The sequence below is a fragment of the Polyodon spathula genome, chromosome 5 (assembly GCF_017654505.1).
Source record: "Polyodon spathula isolate WHYD16114869_AA chromosome 5, ASM1765450v1, whole genome shotgun sequence".
In the NCBI taxonomy this organism is placed as follows: Eukaryota; Metazoa; Chordata; class Actinopteri; order Acipenseriformes; family Polyodontidae; genus Polyodon; species Polyodon spathula.
In genome coordinates this window covers 74,460,960-74,477,400 of record NC_054538.1, presented here as the reverse complement: position 1 = coordinate 74,477,400, position 16,441 = coordinate 74,460,960, and the positions used below count along the sequence as shown (strand labels likewise).

Sequence of the window (16,441 nt, the reverse complement as noted above, 5' to 3'; positions counted from 1 at the left end):
TCTGACACATTTGCATGAAATATGAAGCGGTTTTGCTAAATTTGTAGTTGTTCTCTTGGAGAACAGTGCATGTATACAGTGGCCACTATAGAATTAAAACACCTTATGCCTGTGTAGGCAGGGTTCAGATCTCTAGTTAATTGATTTTGCTGGTCTCAAGCTATTAGTGAACATTAGTTTGCATCACAAAACCACCACACAATTCGGCACAATTGGCAGTCACATGGAAGAGGCCTGGGACTGTGTGGCACGGTGTGTTCCGGTCAGGATGGAGGTATTGTGGCATTATGGGAGGATGATCCTATAGTGCCTTTCTACAACATGCCTGACTATAGCCAGTGTCATTGTCCCTCACCTTTCTTGAGCACTGAATTCACAAGCAAAAATAAAACAAAAAAAGTGTTAAATACTATAGGTATGCAAAGTTGTAAGACCCTCAGATGCATTTTGATGTTCATTTATAGGGTCTATTTTAATTATGTAAACCGTTATATTTAAATAGTGTCATCTTTATACCACTAAAACCGATTTTTTTGTAATATTAATGGGTGGGTGAATAAATGAGCCCGGGGGGGACGGACATACCTTACTTCATTCACGTACAGTACTTGAATCCAATGCTGTTCATGTCATTAAAATAGATGCATGTAAATGCTGTCCAACTTGTGTCAGTATTAAAGCATGGACTTCTAGATCATAACTTGTCTTGCAGTTAAAGCAATGACTTCTATTTTAAAATGAAGTGTATGTATACTTTAAATACCAGTCTATAGTTGTATGAATTTACTACTAGAACTGTTGTATGTAAACCAGAGTATAGTACTAGGAGAGCTTGGAGTGAATGTGATGGACAGTGAAGGGTTAGGTTTGGTTTATATATATGATATAGTACTGGGAGAGCTTGGAGTGAATGTGATGGACAGTGAAGGGTTAGGTTTGGTTTATATATATGATATAGTACTGGGAGAGCTTGGAGTGAATGTGATGGACAGTGAAGGGTTAGGTTTGGTTTATATATATGATATAGTACTGGGAGAGCTTGGAGTGAATGTGATGGACAGTGAAGGGTTAGGTTTGGCTTAGCTGCTAAACGGTGTTTTATACTGAAATGAAGGAAAGAAAAGAGCAAGGATTAATTATAAAGTGCAAGAGAAAGAAGGCAGCAGTCATTATTAAAATGAGTGCCAAGTTCGGGTGATGTACCCTCCTGGTAGGTAGGGATGAAGAAAGGTTTGACTACACACTGTAACAATAATTGGAGACAGGCAAACTGCTCCCCCTGGTGGTGTAATGGGCAACATTGTTTTGTAACCGTTTTTTTGTGTGTGTGTGTGGTGTATGTGCCTAAGTTCAGTATATGCCATTATGTGCCTAAGGTCAGTAAACTTGTATTTAAAACAGTTCCTACTTACTGTAAAGTGTTTTGAATGAAGGTCTACCTATACTTACAATGGAACCTTGGGTAATGTAATCTGAGATTAGTGCAGACCAGGCCTAAACCAGGTGATTATTCTATTTATTTTTCGTACCATGGATTTCATTTATTTAAAATAGTGGTCATTTAGTTATCTCGGTGTTTTGACTGAAATGAGCTTATCAATTAAGTAACCCAGTTTATCTTTGCTAAATGGAATATAAGATAGGGTGCTGGATAGTGCAATATTGTAAAGTTCCACAAGAGGGCCGAGTGGTTGTGTTCAGCACCCTATTGTAAGTTTTAATGTACTGTGATAACTACATTGTCATTGCCATGCTAAACAAGCCATGCGATGTTAATACATTTTAGACGGTTGTATCACACTGAAATCTGTGGCCAATGACTGTACATTTTATAATCTGTTTTCTTACTTCAAAATGTGACTATTTGAAGTGTTGTAAGGTTTAGTGTTTTTTTGGGGGGAGTTTGTACTATCAGCGTCTATTACTTTGTTAACCGCCCATATGTTATTTATTGATATTTAGCAATGAAAAGAGGATGAAGCTGCTGAAAATAAATTGCCTTCATTTTTGTTCAAATCTAACAAGCCAGCGCACGCCAGTATTGAATGGAAAAACTGTGAGCCTGTATATTACTGTAATTTTTCTACACATTTTTTGCAAGACAAACCTTCTGTATCTCGAACATCATTTTGTATCTCGTATAGATTAATTACACACAGCGTTTTATAACATGCTGAGGATTCAAGTTAGTGTATCTCTAATGTATACATTCCATTGCAAAAGAACAAAGAGGTTCTCTCTATATATCTTTCTCCTTTCAGTGAAAGGAAACTTTGTATTTCTATACCCGTATAATAAAAGGTAGAACAAAAAAACGGTGTCAATTATTGCATTCTTTTTGTCAGCTCTAATTTTTTTTTAAATTTATGTAATTTTCAGGCATGAACAAGTTGATAGAACGTGACTCTTTTTTTTCATTTAAATAATACATTTGTCCAGATTATGGTGGTGAGGACGAGCTATTCCCCAAACAGCTCTGGCAAAACCAGGAGCACAGTCAATGTAAGATTGATGGGTGTAGCTGCCATGTTGTAACAACATTGTTGTGCTCACTCACATAACTATCTCACTTACTGGGAAGGGGAAAGACTCCTCTTGCACAGCTCTTTGAGCCATTCCGGGATTTACTGTGAACTTTTTTTTTTTTTTTTAATTTGACTTTAATTTTCTAATGGCCAGTTGGTTTAGGATTGCTGCAAGGCTTCCAGTCACATTGATCTGAACCTGTCAGTCCACTCTCCAACGTTCCAATAGCTCTGCATTGTGTCAAAATCATGGCATTTTAATTAAGAAATATGTAGGAAAGGATTGGGGATATGAAGTCTTGTTTTTGAGAATTAGCCAATTACCCAGAATTGGTCCATGACACTCGGGTTAACCTCTGTTAGAACAAGCACACCTGCTAAAAAAAAAAAAAAAAATGCGTAACCATTTCTTTTTACAGTAATGGGAACATGACTGCACTAAAATATGCATGCACTGAAAATGTATTATCATGGCTCTCATTACACAGTAAGTGCTTAAGTCATTCACTTAAAATAAAGATACTGTCGCTTTAATTGAAGCAGCACTGTGCTTTTACAAACGGTCCGCTGACTGCGTCACCTGCCAACCCGTCCCTGGCGCGCATGCGTATTCCCTAGTCCTGCCTGCTAAACACGTGGAGTACCGGAAGTGCTGATTTGTTTTTAATGAGGGTATATTGTTAACGTGTTTGATATTTAGTACCGTTGCATTTTTTATTAAGCATAATGAATTCTGTTTTAGTTGATGCTCTTTTACTGCAGTGCCGCGACCCATGCGCTCTGCTCGAGATTTTAAGCTGGGATTCAAAATGTGACAGTATACCAGAAAGAGAGACCGTGGACGCTTTGCATCTTGCTATCAAAAAAGTAAGGAGCCTGCAGCAGCAGCAGGAGTTCGAAGTAGGGGACAAAGTGGGTGATAACCTCACAGTAAAGGATAGACCTTTTCGTAAGAAGCTGGAGGATATCGTTTGCAGTCGATGTTTGCCGCTGTTGAGTAAACTTTGTTATACGGAGGAGCAGAACAGTGGTGCTCTTAGTAGAAATGCCGGTCTGATGCGCGCTCTCTGTGACTTAATCAGCTGCTGCGCCGACCTGTGTGGGAATGATCTAACTGAAAAACTCGCCACTGTGGCTGTACCTGTGCTCCTGTCATCCGGCGATAACGAGAGTCTGGAAGTGACAAGCGGCTGCCACTTTGATACAGACACAGCTATTGAGGTGATAGCCTGTACACTACCATTCCTGCGTCCCGAGCAGATTCATGTGGTGGACAAGGTGAAAAGCGCAGCTGTCGCTTGCATAAAGACACGCGAGGACGCAGTCGTGTCAAAAGTTGTGGTAAAGCTACTGTTTTCTCTGTTAAATAACAGTCATTTGAAGAAGTCAGGCGTAATCCATGGGATCTGGGAGGATTTAAACGCGTGGCAGGCGGTAGATAACAGCCCAGCAGCCACAACACGCATTTTGCTTTGTCTGACTGCACTTTCTGACTACCTGCTTCCCAGTGCAGACACAGATGGAACAGAAAGCATTGACCTGCGTGCTTCCGAAGGGTTCTGGGAGGTGGTGCAGAAAGGGTTAACGCATAGGGATAACGTGTCGCGAAAAAGGGCTTTGTATTTGCTGAAGAGATCTGTAGCGGTTTCAGAGGAGATGAAAAGTGCCTTCCAGAGTTGCCAAGAAACTGATAATGGTAAATATGGAAATTAACTCGTGATAATATGTTAAGTGGAACTGTGCCATGTAGTCAAACACACACACACACACACACACACACACACACACACGGCCCTTGATATAAAGAATAATTGCACTACACGTTACAAGTCGTTCCATCTTCTCTATTCTTGAACATGCCGTTTAGAGTGGGGAATGCCACCCAGTCACTGGCACCCATAGATAACCATATTGCTACATAGTTCTGAACACAGGACATTTTAGTAGTACTGCCAAGTCCCCATACTGTTGTACTACGGTTTTGTACTTTACAAAAAATAGGGTGGTCATATGGCTGCATGCTCCAGAGTACAGTTTGGGCTATTCAGCTCACATCCAAATGCACTCTAGTACCTTTTACCTTGTCTCTTTTTTATTAAGAAGCTGGACTACACTTACCAGAATGCATAGCGATGTGAGTTAAGAAGCCTGAACTGTCCCAGACTGTCAACATGGCGTCTAATGGTCACCCTACCAAAAATACTACATTCCACTCCATGCCTATGCAACATACTATAACATGTATCGCATGTTTCTGTGAATGTAAGCTTGTCAGTGGAATACTGAATACATTTAGCAGCTTTCTTGTCTGGTAAGTGGTGTCAGTAGTTTGCAGTGGGATAGAGCTCAAGTGTGATCTGTATATTTCCCCCTTAGCTGTCAGCCTGTTCTGGTGGTCCCCAGAGAGGAATCGTCCGATTGTGGACTTTTGGGAAGATTACATGCTGATAATGGAGACCTTGGATGAAACCCAAGTAAGGTGCACACAAAGGAAAACGTATAAACAATAAACTAACAATTGTCATGTACTATATGCCATTTCAGTGTGGCTCTTTTAAAGCACAGGATAGCTTTTTCTGCCTGGTTCCATTGCTATAGCACTGGCTGTACATTGTATGCTTCACGTTAAAGTACATGTACAGTATGCTTCTCAATCTCTCTTTGTAAATTCCAGATTCATATTGTGATGCCTGTTTTGCACAAGATAAACAAACTAATTGAGGCAACTATTTCAGAAAGCCAAGGTAATTGTTTTTCTCTCTAGTTATCAATTATTACACACATTAATACATATTTTTTCATTTATCACAAATTTTGGGTTTGGTTTGCTAAACAATTAAATTCAAGAAAATATACGTACTGGCCCATAGCATCTACTGCATTGAAGGACAAGCTGGTTACACTATCATTCCCCTTGTGAAATCATTTCCCATGATTGTTGCTGAATAATTGCACACAGGTCTGATGCAGCTTATATAGCTCTAGTGGATCGCATGACAGCTTTGCAAACTATTGCAAGTCAATGTATTTGTATTCCTGCTACTGGTGTTTTCTTGTTTGCCTTTTCTGGGGTACATTTTGAACAAAACAAAGGCAATAAATCCTGTTCTTACAAGCATATTCAAAATCTAATTTAGATTGCCCAATCTTCCATATCTCCTGGCTCATCTGTATGTACAGAAGGATGTTTGATAGTGAAAACAAAGCAGTGATGAAGGAAGGCGTCTTGCATCTTTTGGATCTTCACGTGATGAAATATCCTGTGTTTTCACAAGGGTTTGCTGAGGTAGGCTCGTACATGTTTTTCGGTTAATGTCTGTCACATTTTAAATTACAGAATAGTTTTGTTAAAAAGAGTAACCCATGACCTCATGTGTTGCAGTTCATTGTCGGCCCATTCATGGATATTCTTTCTGAAAGCACACTGTTTAACAGGTAAGCAGTGGACACATGTTTTGTAGTTGTTCCTTTTCAAATAACATTTACCAAGTCAAATCCAAAATATTTTCAAACATTGTAAGTTAAGGCAATAAGATTCCCCTTGCATAGCAGTTTGATCCATCCCAGTTTTTAATCTAAGCCAGTTATCTACTTGATGCTACACCTGATCACAAAAAAATATATTAAACATTGTGTGCTGTAAATTCATTCTGATAAACTAGAATTTCTGTCTTTACAAGGTCTGCTGACCAGGCGATTGGGAGCTGCCCTGAAATCGGTGTGAAGCTGCAAACATTTTTAGTAACATTTATCTCCAGTTTGCCAGAAGACGACAAAGGTAAGGTGATCCCAAGATTTACATTTCTGAAAGGGGGGAAAAGTCCTGAGCAGGGAAAAAGAAGCAAATCTAAAAATGTTTACGTATTTCCTGAAACAATTCTGCGTTTTGCTGTTCTTTTAAAAATCATTATTTCTGTGTTCTAGGGAAGTTTTTGCTGCAGATGGTTGAAAACCTGGCCAATAGGCATTGGTGTGCTGTGCCTATTCTTTTCATCTCTCAAGCATTGGCACAGGTTACTGGCTGCAGAGCCTTTGGGGTGGAAGGCCTGCACGCTCTTAGGTAAGTCACAAACCTGTGTTTAATTCAGGTTCCTTTGAAATGTTTAAATCAGATGGAGCTGGCTGGCTGTATGTAGTTAAAAGTCACTTCATAAAGTCACACTTGCAGGAAGGATTCCATCCTATTGTTTATTTAACTGACTTTGTAATTTCAGTTTATTTTGTTTATATAGCGCCTTTTATTCCACAGTGGGTGCGTTAAGTAACTGAGCGGCTCGGAGCGAGAATTTTTCTGCTCACTCGGATCACTGATGGAATCTGCTCTGCAGCGCTCTGAGCTGCTCAGGGGAGGCGCAACTGCCGTTAAGTGGATTCTTTCACTGAGCTGCTCTGAGCAGCTCACTTACTGAACGTACCCAGTATATCAAAGCGCTTTACATAATGGTTAAAAAGAACACAAGTGTGCACTAACAAGAAGGTAGTAAAAATTCTAAAATAATAATAATAATAATAATAATAATAATAATAATAATAATAATAATAATAATAATAATAATAACTAGAGTTGCTAGCAACTATAAAAGCTTCCAAAGCAAACATGGTTCAATCATCACAAATAATCGCTGATGCAGCTCGCTACATTTCCTATAATTAGTTAATGGGCTACTTAAGTTGTATCATGCATTTTCATAACTGCGACAAACTTTTGGCGGAATAATAAATAATAATAATAATAATAATAATAAATGCAGCAATAACAATAGGCTTCCCCAGACTTTGGCTAGGAAGCCTAACAATAATAATAATACAAAAATCACAAGAAAACAAGTGATGAAATCTTGCCTAATCTCCCCTTTTTTGAGGATGTTCAGATTTGACTTGTTCTCTCTTTTCAGAGAAGTTTTGCGTTCCACTATGATCACACATCAAGTCCTGATGAGGGGAGCAGCCCAGTGTTACCTTCTCCAGACTGCTTTGAACTTGACAGATGTGGTATGAGCATTTCAAAAAATAAATGTAACCCATCTAAAAGCAGGTTGAAAGCCATGAAGTGTCTGTCTGCCTGTGTGTGTGTTTGTTGTTCACTCCTGTTTCTTTATCCAGCAGTAACATGGTATTTTTCTTTTCAGCAAATGGTAACCCTTGAAGATGTTGCAAACTTCATACAGCATTTTAAAACAGACGAGTCTTTAAGTAGAGGAACTCTAATCTGGACTCAGGTAAACATATCATCAGAAATCCATTCGTAGCATCACAGTATAGATGTAATGGACTGTTAAGTTATAGGTGTTATTGATTCTGTATATTTGGAATTATAATCATTCTTCTTGTTGACATAGCTGTTAGAGTTTGTTATTGAAAGTGATATTAAATTTGAAACGTTTAAGCCAAGTGTTTTGCCCATTATTCTGAGTTGTGTGTTTTTTTTTCTTTAGCTTTGTGATTGGCTGCGTGTCAATGACAGTGTTTTCAAACCTGTGCAAGGTGTATCTGTCTCTCAGCCAGGCAGGCCTGCAGTGAGTGTGTATGTACAGCACCTTGTGGAGGCGTACATGAAGGTTCCTGCGGGAGAAGGTATGGGAATATGCAGGTTGAATGTTTTCACTCATCATGACCCCTGTATTCATTCTGTCTGTGCAATTCCAGAAAAAAATTTAAGAGCCTGCATCACATCCATATAAGTTATACAAAACCCTGTAGGATATGTTGGTCCTTGTTTGCTGTTTACCTAATCACTTGAAATGACTTTAAGAGTCAGTAGAAGCACCTATTATTCTGACTTGAGAGTTTCCCGGAGATAACTTTACAGACAGTAGCTGATCAGGTTGCTAGGATACGGTCCGCTAGGCATGACATGCAGCAGTGTCACCTAGGATGAATTAATTCAACGGTCTGTCAGTTTTAGACATGTTTTGATTTTTGTATTTTAGACAAATAAAAGATTGAAGAAGTAACCCTATATGCTTTTGATTTAGGAAACAGCTGCTTTATGCCAGATTGGTTTGAAGCTGAGCTTGTTGCTAAAATGGTTCTTTTGGCTTCTGATGTGGAGGAGAAACAGAGGCTGGAGAGGTATGCCATTCTTTTCAGAGCCTTCTAGGCTGACTTACAGGAGGTACAACAAACAGTATTCTACCAAAGTTACATTTGCAATTGTATACTGTATTCCATTACTCATAGTATTGTCTCCTGTATTCTGACTGTGTGATATGAGATTTTGAAGAAATACATGACAATTGTTGTGTTTTTTTTTTTTTTTTTTTAATAAGTTATCTAATTCACTGTTTTACTGGACCAGCAACTGATTAAGTTGATAATTGTTTTGGAAAATGGCTTTAAATACTTTGACCTTACTCTGTGGGTACACATTTAGTGTTTGGTCATACAGGTCTATCTCTAACTTCATAATGCATATTCAGACTTACTTGTGAAGTCCATGTTACATCTGTACTCCTGTACCCAGGAAACACGTTTTATATAATTGCTATTGACATACCTTGCTGATACAGTAATAGTGTAAATGTTCAAGATTACACTGAGCCAGTGTTAGGTTCACTCATTCTGTCTCATAGTGAAACACATAAACCGAAGCAGAAAGGACTGGAGCATCTTTTACACCCTCTTCTTGACGCTCTGCGGAGACTCGGCACTAATGTCTACCTGCCTGTCCTGAAGACTGACAAGAGCCTGCAGCTTCTCTTCAAACTGCTACACATCTCGCACACTAGCAGCAGCCCCAAGCGCCATGGTCAGTGTGTTATTTAGAACATGAGGTGGTATAAAGGCTAAGCATTCGATCTTAAATTTAAAAAGAAACACCACTATCCTGTACGCAAATGCTCTTAGATCTGCACATACGCTTGCATTTCATTATTTGTTTTTCTATTTTTAGATACTGTCTTAACTATTTTGCAAGATTCCATACTTTCCACCACTGATGAGGTTCTGGAATATATTCTTCGGAGGCTCACCAGTGAGTTGTGTTTGGTAAGTGGCAAAGTCTACACATCTGTTTGCAGTGTATGTGCTCAGCTTTTTGACAAAGGCTAAAATCTGTGGTGTCGTGCATTACCCAGGTAGGGTGTGTGTATATAATATATCTATATACAGTGATGCACGAAAGAAACACAACACTCGGGTCTAATGGATTTAATCAAATATTTTAAACATCGATATCAAATTCACAGAAAATGTGAACAAAAATACAGATCAGTGAAGCATGATAAGTTTTCAGTATGAAACGTGACACATTGTCAGAATGAAAACATTGCAACGTTAGCATCGGGTATGACCTCCCTGAGCAGTAACACAATCCTGACAGCGCTGACGCATAGGCCTCTGCCTTCCAGAACGTGGCCTGTCCCTCACAGAGCTGGTTTCTCTGGACTAGTCTGCTGATTGTTAAAGCAGAACATCTCATTCTCCGGGCAACTTCTCTCACAGACAGGCCGTCTTCAGTCATGCCGATAGCAACCAGGCGATCTTCATTACTCAAGTGGGGCATGGTCGTATCTTTCGCTGTTCTTGCGTTAATTAAAATCGTGTCTTTTGTTATCCCAAGGAGCAGTACTACTCAAACAATCAACAAACCTATTTAAAATGTAAATAACATAATGTATGTGCCTAATGATTTATTAATGTAAAATTTTGACTCTTGTGTTTCCATTGTGCATCAGTATAGATACACATGCAGTTGGGGATGTGATGAACTGTAAATTATACCTATTGATTTTATGTGTTTGTCATAATAATAGTAATATTTCTTCATGTTGACCTCGCTGGAAGCCCAAGTGGGATGTTTTTTGACCGCCCTAGAGCATCACTGGCTCTTTATACTTTTTAAAAGGTGAAGGGTTGAGCCGACCCTCAGAGCTGTAGACCCCAGTGGGACTCAGAACCGTTGTTCTCCTCCTAGCTTTCAGACCTGGACCGCTGCTGTTTGTATATGTCCGTCTTGCGCGAGCTGGTGAAGCTGTACTCTGTGGTGGGCTGGAGAAGGGGATCCCGCCTCTGGAGTTTCATTAAATCATTAACAAAGAACTCTCTTCTGAACCTCCAAGCAAACAGCACTGAGCAGGTAGAGCAGTTGGGATTTCACACATGCACATATGAAGCAATGTTCAGATTTTACAAATCACTATGAATATAAAAAGTCTGCATGTTTGTGGAAAGGTAAACTGAAAATCAGTGTCATTTGAAGCCCTTCAATCCCTACTGTGGACAGGGATAAGAATTATGAAATGAATGAAGAAGTTTAAGGATCATACTATTGTTTTCCCTCACCAGTGATTGTATAGGTTTTTATTTTGTTCTTTTAAAAAAACACATTTGCAGAACAGGTTTACGAGTTATAGGGTGGTCTACAACAATTTCATTTTAACCCCCAGCACATTTGTTTTATTTTCTTCAGGACCCACAGCTAGTGACACAAGTTCAGAAAGTCGTCAGCATGTCCTCTTTGGCCTGGGTGTGTGAGGTTGCCAGTCACAACACAGAGCTACAGATAGACTCGACTGATGCTGTCAAAGCAATAATAAACTACATCTCATCTGCAAAGCTAAACCAAACATTAATGAAGCCTGCAGCCTGTGTGGAGAGTCAGTGGTGAGTCCAGTAACCATATCAGCTGTAAAGCTGCTTTAGCTCAAGGCTTTCAATATACAGTATAAGGTTCAGGAGAGTCCTTCCTTGTTAAGCAGCATTTATTTTCATGTCCTTTTGCAGTCCAGAAGATGGCGCCACATTACAAGGCTGGGGCAGAGTGGCAGCGCAGCATGTGCACGATCAGTGGGCCTGTTTGCATTTTGTATTGAACAAATGTGCCAAACTCCTGCCTTCGTTGTCAGGCAGCCAAGCGGACGGAGATCTGAAGAATTCCATGCCTGCTATTTCCTGCCCCTCTATGACTCTGCAGTGTGCAGTGGAAGCCCTGACTATCTTGCCCTCTGACCAGGTCCTTCCTGTGTTGTCTTGCATGAAGATACTTGTTCCAAAGGTGGGTCCAGAGAGAAATCTGGTTGTTTAAAAAAAAAAAAAAAAAAAAAAAAACAATCAAGTGCTGGTTTTGATTCCTAATTTAACTGTATATTGATTCCTTCTGCTTTGTCTTGCAGATTTGGAGCTCAGACGCATCACTGTGTGTTGAATCTATGAACCTGGCTTGGAAAGTTGTCAAAGACCTTAACAACAATCCACAGGACTTTTGGACAACCCTTGAAGCTTTCATCCAATTTGTCTTTGATGCCAACCTCCTTCGTATCACTACCGAAGATTCATGCCTTATTACTACAAAAGTGAAAGAGGTAAAGTTGAATCTTTCTGTCTGGATTTTGAATGCTGATCACATTCTATTCGTTTGCGATGTGTTTTAGTGTAATTGTGTGGTTGAACGTTCATCTTAAACCAACTTGGCTTCAACAGAGCTCTTGGACACGTGTGGCACACCAGAGTGTAACCATTAACCCTGCCCCTTGTGGATGCAAGAAATACAACATTGGTTCCTTTGTGGTGTTTCTTATGGATGTATTTCTGACATCCACTTCCAGGGGGACAGGGTTAATGGTTGCACTGTGCAGTACCAGATGTACTTGAGATAAGACTTGCTGGGGACTCTATTGTGGTCACAGGGGTGCTTTTCAATCAGCAGGTTGGGAAGACTGAAACAAAAAATGATATACGAAGCGAATCCAAGCAAGACGACGAAGAATAAATCATTCAGGACGTTCTGTTTCACAACGGTATCTCCTTTTGAGACATATTCAAAGAGCATTTCTCATCGATTTGTTTTGCAGATAGCTTCTAAATTAATCGACATGTCTCACACAAAGACAGGAGTCTTTAACACACTGATGAAACACTGCTGTCAGACGTGGATGCCCTCTGTTTGTGACGGAGATGGTCCTGTTGATGATCCATTCACAAGTGCTCTAAATCATATGGAGCTTTTCACTGAGGCTTGTGTTTATGGACCTGTTTTCAGGAGAGACCAACGGTACTGCAAAATGTTTTATTAAGAGCCCTTCGCTGCTTGACAAAAGTACAACAATAGCTTAATGCTTAGTTTAATACTTTGTAAACAGCGTACTTGTGTTTAATTTCAATGGCGTTTTAACAACCAGTAAAATTAAAGTCTAAATGCATTTGGTTAGCTAACTGTGCAATCATTACTATTTCACTGACATGTTGAACTGTTGGAAGTTCTTCATATTTGTTTAAAGAAAATGTCTCATCATAGAGAGAGAGAGAGATATATATATATGTTTCTTTTTTTCCCCATTCAGGTTAATTCAAGATGTGCATGCTTTCATCCAGCAGCTTGGAGAACACTGTGCTGCAAATTTAGCTATAACAAGGTTGGAAATCTGTATTTTCTGTATGTATAGGTAATGCAGCAGTTAACTTGCAGTTAATCTTGCATGTATGTATTTATGATAATGTGTTTTACATAGCCTACATATGCATCCCTTAACCCATTTAGTGCTATTTTCCTCATTTAAAGACAGGCTTATTTTTAATTGGCATCTGCCAATTTAAAATTCCCCTTTAACTATGTTGTTATGATAACTTACTCTAATTTTATCTAAATGTAATGTATCAAATTACATAAATGCAGCTTTTGTTCAGATTTTTTCAAAGAAAGATTAATTTGGTACTTAGTGGGTTAATTACACAATATTGTAAACTTGTTAATGTAGCAAGCTATATACTTAATTTTTTTATTTAGTAGTCGCCAATTGATTTTACCCCGTTTTTCTCACAATTTGGAATGTCCAATTGAATTTTAGGCTCAGCTGACTCAGGAGGGGCGTAGGCGAACATACGCTGTCCTCCGAAGCGTGTGCCGTCAGCAGACCGCTTCTTTTCACTCTGCAGGCCCACCATGCAGCCAGCCTAGAGCTACAGCGTCGGAGGACAACGCAGCTCTGGGCAGCTTACAGGCAAGCTCACAGGGGCCCGCCACTCTGGTGCACCGTGAACCGAAGACACCCTGGCCGACCTAAGCCCTCTCCACCCTGGGCGGCACTCGGCCAATTTTGTGCCACCCCCTGGGAACTCCCATCCACGGTCAGCTGTGGAATAGGCTGGACTCAAACCAGTGACCTCCAGGCTATAGGGCGCATCCTGCACTCACGCAGAGTGCCTTTACTGGATGCGCCACTCGGGAGCTAATTTATTTCATTTTGTTTTTAATGTATCTGTTAGTTTGCCAGATTGCTTGTATTTGAACTATATATTCCAGTGATAACCGAGATGACCAATATCCACGGGTCTGTGCCATTAACTTCTTGTGCCACTTGGATCCATTAAACCAGCTGCATAAAACATTCATGGAACAGCTTGCTCTCAGACTGCTTAAAAAGGTACATATAAATAAACCCAGAACGCTTAATATGTTATGATGTCCAGTAATGTTAAGGTAGAGTGGAGTTTTATATAGTGTAGAGCTATATAAAACTATGTAACATTAGAGACTCGCACTGTTAGAGATACTGTTTTTGTGATTTACCCTTCTTTTAATGATTTAAACAATGATAGTATTTAAATCCTATTATCTTTACACAACTCCTGTATACAGAGCAGTAAACATAGCGTCTACAGTATCTTTTTTTAATATAAATATATAAACATAAATAAATGCAATCTTAGTGGACTGTGTACTGTTCTGTGTTATATTTCTCCCCTAGGATGAAGAGGTGGGTAAATCTAAAGTGCGATACTACACAAATTCTCTTCAACACAGAGTCAAGAACAGACTGTGGCAAACGCTCCTTGTTCTTCTTCCAAAACTTGAAAAGGTGGAGTGTGCAAATGAACTTATTGCATTATTATATAATTCCCTTGCCCTGCACCCAGTACTGGCTCTTAGAACTGTCTGCACTCTGGGGACATGGGGTTATTAATTGCATGTGGTTTGTAGATGTTTGTAAATAAGACGTAGCAGTGAGTTAATTGCGTAACAGTAAGTGACAGTCCAAGGAATGGCCTGAAGGTTTTGTAATTGTACTGAATTATTTTTCTCTTCAGACGTTTGTTATGGGAATCCTTGACAAGGTGTACCAGGCTGGGTTCTGTAACAACCAGGCATCTGTGAAGTACCTGATCGAGTGGTTTCTCATGCTGACTCTCTGCTACTACCCCGAGCAGCTTCACACTTTCTGGGACTGCTTCCGTTACGTACGTAGTCACTTTTTTGTTGTTGTATTAATAAGGTGTGATTTAATAAACAATTAAAGGTTTCCTGAATACGCAGAAATGTGAAATACTCTTTATCTAAATTACCCAATATTTAAAAAACTGAACAAATACACAAGGCCCAACGGCAGCCTGTGCTGTAAAGTATTGACATTCAATTACTGTTGCTTTTAAGAGCTGGCATGTGGAAATAGATCAATCAAAATAGGTTTTGTGTGCAGCTCCGTTACTTTAGCTGCATGAGAAATAGCTCAGGGGTGTGTGTGTGTGTATTTATTTATTTGTTCATGTTTTATCCTGTGGATTGACCATATTTCTCTTTTTAAATGCAGGATCAAGACAAGTCTAAAACCAGCATCTGCACATTTCTTTCTGTTTTAACACACTTTGATATCCTGCTTGATAATGTCATTGACAAGGTATAGCATTCACATCTTTGGAAATAATCAAGGGCTTATGTATATAAAATGTATCATTGACCTATAATAAAAAAAACATTTTGACTTGCTGTCATGATGAGAATATAATCCCTTCAGGCATTTGCCTTTTTAGTAATGCAGATGTTTCCAATGTTACTGTGCACCAGTTTGATGCTAATGTCCTGCTGTTTGATTCTGTAGAGGACACACCTGAAGAAGGCTCTGGATGTCATTCTGCTCTGGTGTTTCAATCACAATTTTGCGGTTCGGCTGTACGCCTTGTTGGCTCTGAAAAAGGTCTGGAATGTGTGCAGAACAACTTGCTCTGAAGATGTGGAGTTTAAAGTTTTGGCACCAGTTATAGAGGCGTGTCTGCAACAAGTGGAACACATGCAGGGTTCAGGGTTTGTATTTAATAGCTTTGTTTTTTTAGGATATATTTAACCTGTGAATAGTACGTTGAAAGGCCTTGTTTGCTTGCTTGTTTGTTTGTTTGTTTTGTTATTTTATATATACAGCTATGGCCAAACGTTTTACATCACCCTATAAAATTAACTCATTTTGCATCATAAAGTCGAATGAAACCTGCTGAATAATGTTCAGTTAGCATACTGAATTGCATACCGCTTTGTAGTTTTCCATATACTTAACGAAAAGCTGACAAAAATTGAAAAATGCAACATTTCAAAATACTGTACTACTGTTATAGCTTCCAGCAGACACTTGCAATATCATTTTCTACTTTCTTTGATTACATGATGTTAAATAAATATCTAAATTACTGTATTCCCTTGAATTTTAAGATGCACTTTTTTAACCATCTTTTCCAAAATAGCCTGCTTCATAAATTTGAGTACAGTAGTGATGCTTGTATTAAAATCACTAACAAAAGACATGACTAACAGAGTACACAAGCAGCAATGTGACTTACTGTCGAGAAAAGACGAACCAAAGCGTTCCTGCCTGACCTCTAATCTTACATGATATACGTCATCATGCAGCAGTCATTTTCAAAGAAGGGTCATTAGCTTCCTGAGGAATTCAAAGAGAAGCTTTTACAGTTTCAGCGTTTCTAACAAACAGTACCAGCTTGAACAGGTCGGAAATGCTGATCAGACCCCTGTATTTTTCAACATGCCAAGCAATACAGAGTCACCTCCTCGTCCTAGGGAGAACTGTAACACGGTACAGTACACACGTCCACTAAGTTCACAAATTGGGAGAAAAACAGGTGTGAGTAATCGCCACTGGAAATGCTCTGTGATAGCAGACGGTCGCAAACTGCCTCTGTATGCGTAATTGAGG

At 39.3% G+C, this 16,441-nt stretch overlaps 2 protein-coding genes across 4 annotated transcripts in view; both read left to right on the top strand.

The window, feature by feature from the left end:
• The window catches only part of zgc:172136 (uncharacterized protein LOC566376 homolog), a 26,389-nt gene extending 24,090 nt beyond the window's left edge, over positions 1 to 2,299 (top strand). For 2 of the 3 annotated variants that reach the window (XM_041251322.1, XM_041251321.1), the window contains one exon: positions 1 to 2,299. This exon is cut by the window's left edge and continues 527 nt beyond it. The gene's annotated coding sequence lies outside the window, so the exon portion shown is untranslated. The other variant, XR_005950376.1, reaches the window with a different exon arrangement.
• An 866-nt stretch (positions 2,300 to 3,165) lies between these two features.
• tarbp1 (TAR (HIV-1) RNA binding protein 1) overlaps positions 3,166 to 16,441 on the top strand; it is a 30,671-nt gene continuing 17,395 nt past the window's right edge. Inside the window, exons 1-24 of the mRNA XM_041251319.1 lie at positions 3,166 to 4,221; positions 4,902 to 4,999; positions 5,200 to 5,269; positions 5,663 to 5,811; positions 5,908 to 5,960; positions 6,206 to 6,303; positions 6,450 to 6,585; positions 7,421 to 7,517; positions 7,655 to 7,744; positions 7,961 to 8,099; positions 8,501 to 8,597; positions 9,098 to 9,273; positions 9,418 to 9,512; positions 10,441 to 10,602; positions 10,936 to 11,129; positions 11,250 to 11,520; positions 11,639 to 11,827; positions 12,317 to 12,516; positions 12,806 to 12,877; positions 13,765 to 13,885; positions 14,210 to 14,320; positions 14,550 to 14,699; positions 15,050 to 15,136; positions 15,338 to 15,540. Of these exons, the coding sequence (XP_041107253.1) occupies positions 3,252 to 4,221; positions 4,902 to 4,999; positions 5,200 to 5,269; positions 5,663 to 5,811; positions 5,908 to 5,960; positions 6,206 to 6,303; positions 6,450 to 6,585; positions 7,421 to 7,517; positions 7,655 to 7,744; positions 7,961 to 8,099; positions 8,501 to 8,597; positions 9,098 to 9,273; positions 9,418 to 9,512; positions 10,441 to 10,602; positions 10,936 to 11,129; positions 11,250 to 11,520; positions 11,639 to 11,827; positions 12,317 to 12,516; positions 12,806 to 12,877; positions 13,765 to 13,885; positions 14,210 to 14,320; positions 14,550 to 14,699; positions 15,050 to 15,136; positions 15,338 to 15,540 (4,028 nt within the window). The 5' untranslated portion in view covers positions 3,166 to 3,251. The remainder of the gene's footprint in view (positions 4,222 to 4,901; positions 5,000 to 5,199; positions 5,270 to 5,662; positions 5,812 to 5,907; positions 5,961 to 6,205; positions 6,304 to 6,449; positions 6,586 to 7,420; positions 7,518 to 7,654; positions 7,745 to 7,960; positions 8,100 to 8,500; positions 8,598 to 9,097; positions 9,274 to 9,417; positions 9,513 to 10,440; positions 10,603 to 10,935; positions 11,130 to 11,249; positions 11,521 to 11,638; positions 11,828 to 12,316; positions 12,517 to 12,805; positions 12,878 to 13,764; positions 13,886 to 14,209; positions 14,321 to 14,549; positions 14,700 to 15,049; positions 15,137 to 15,337; positions 15,541 to 16,441) is intronic.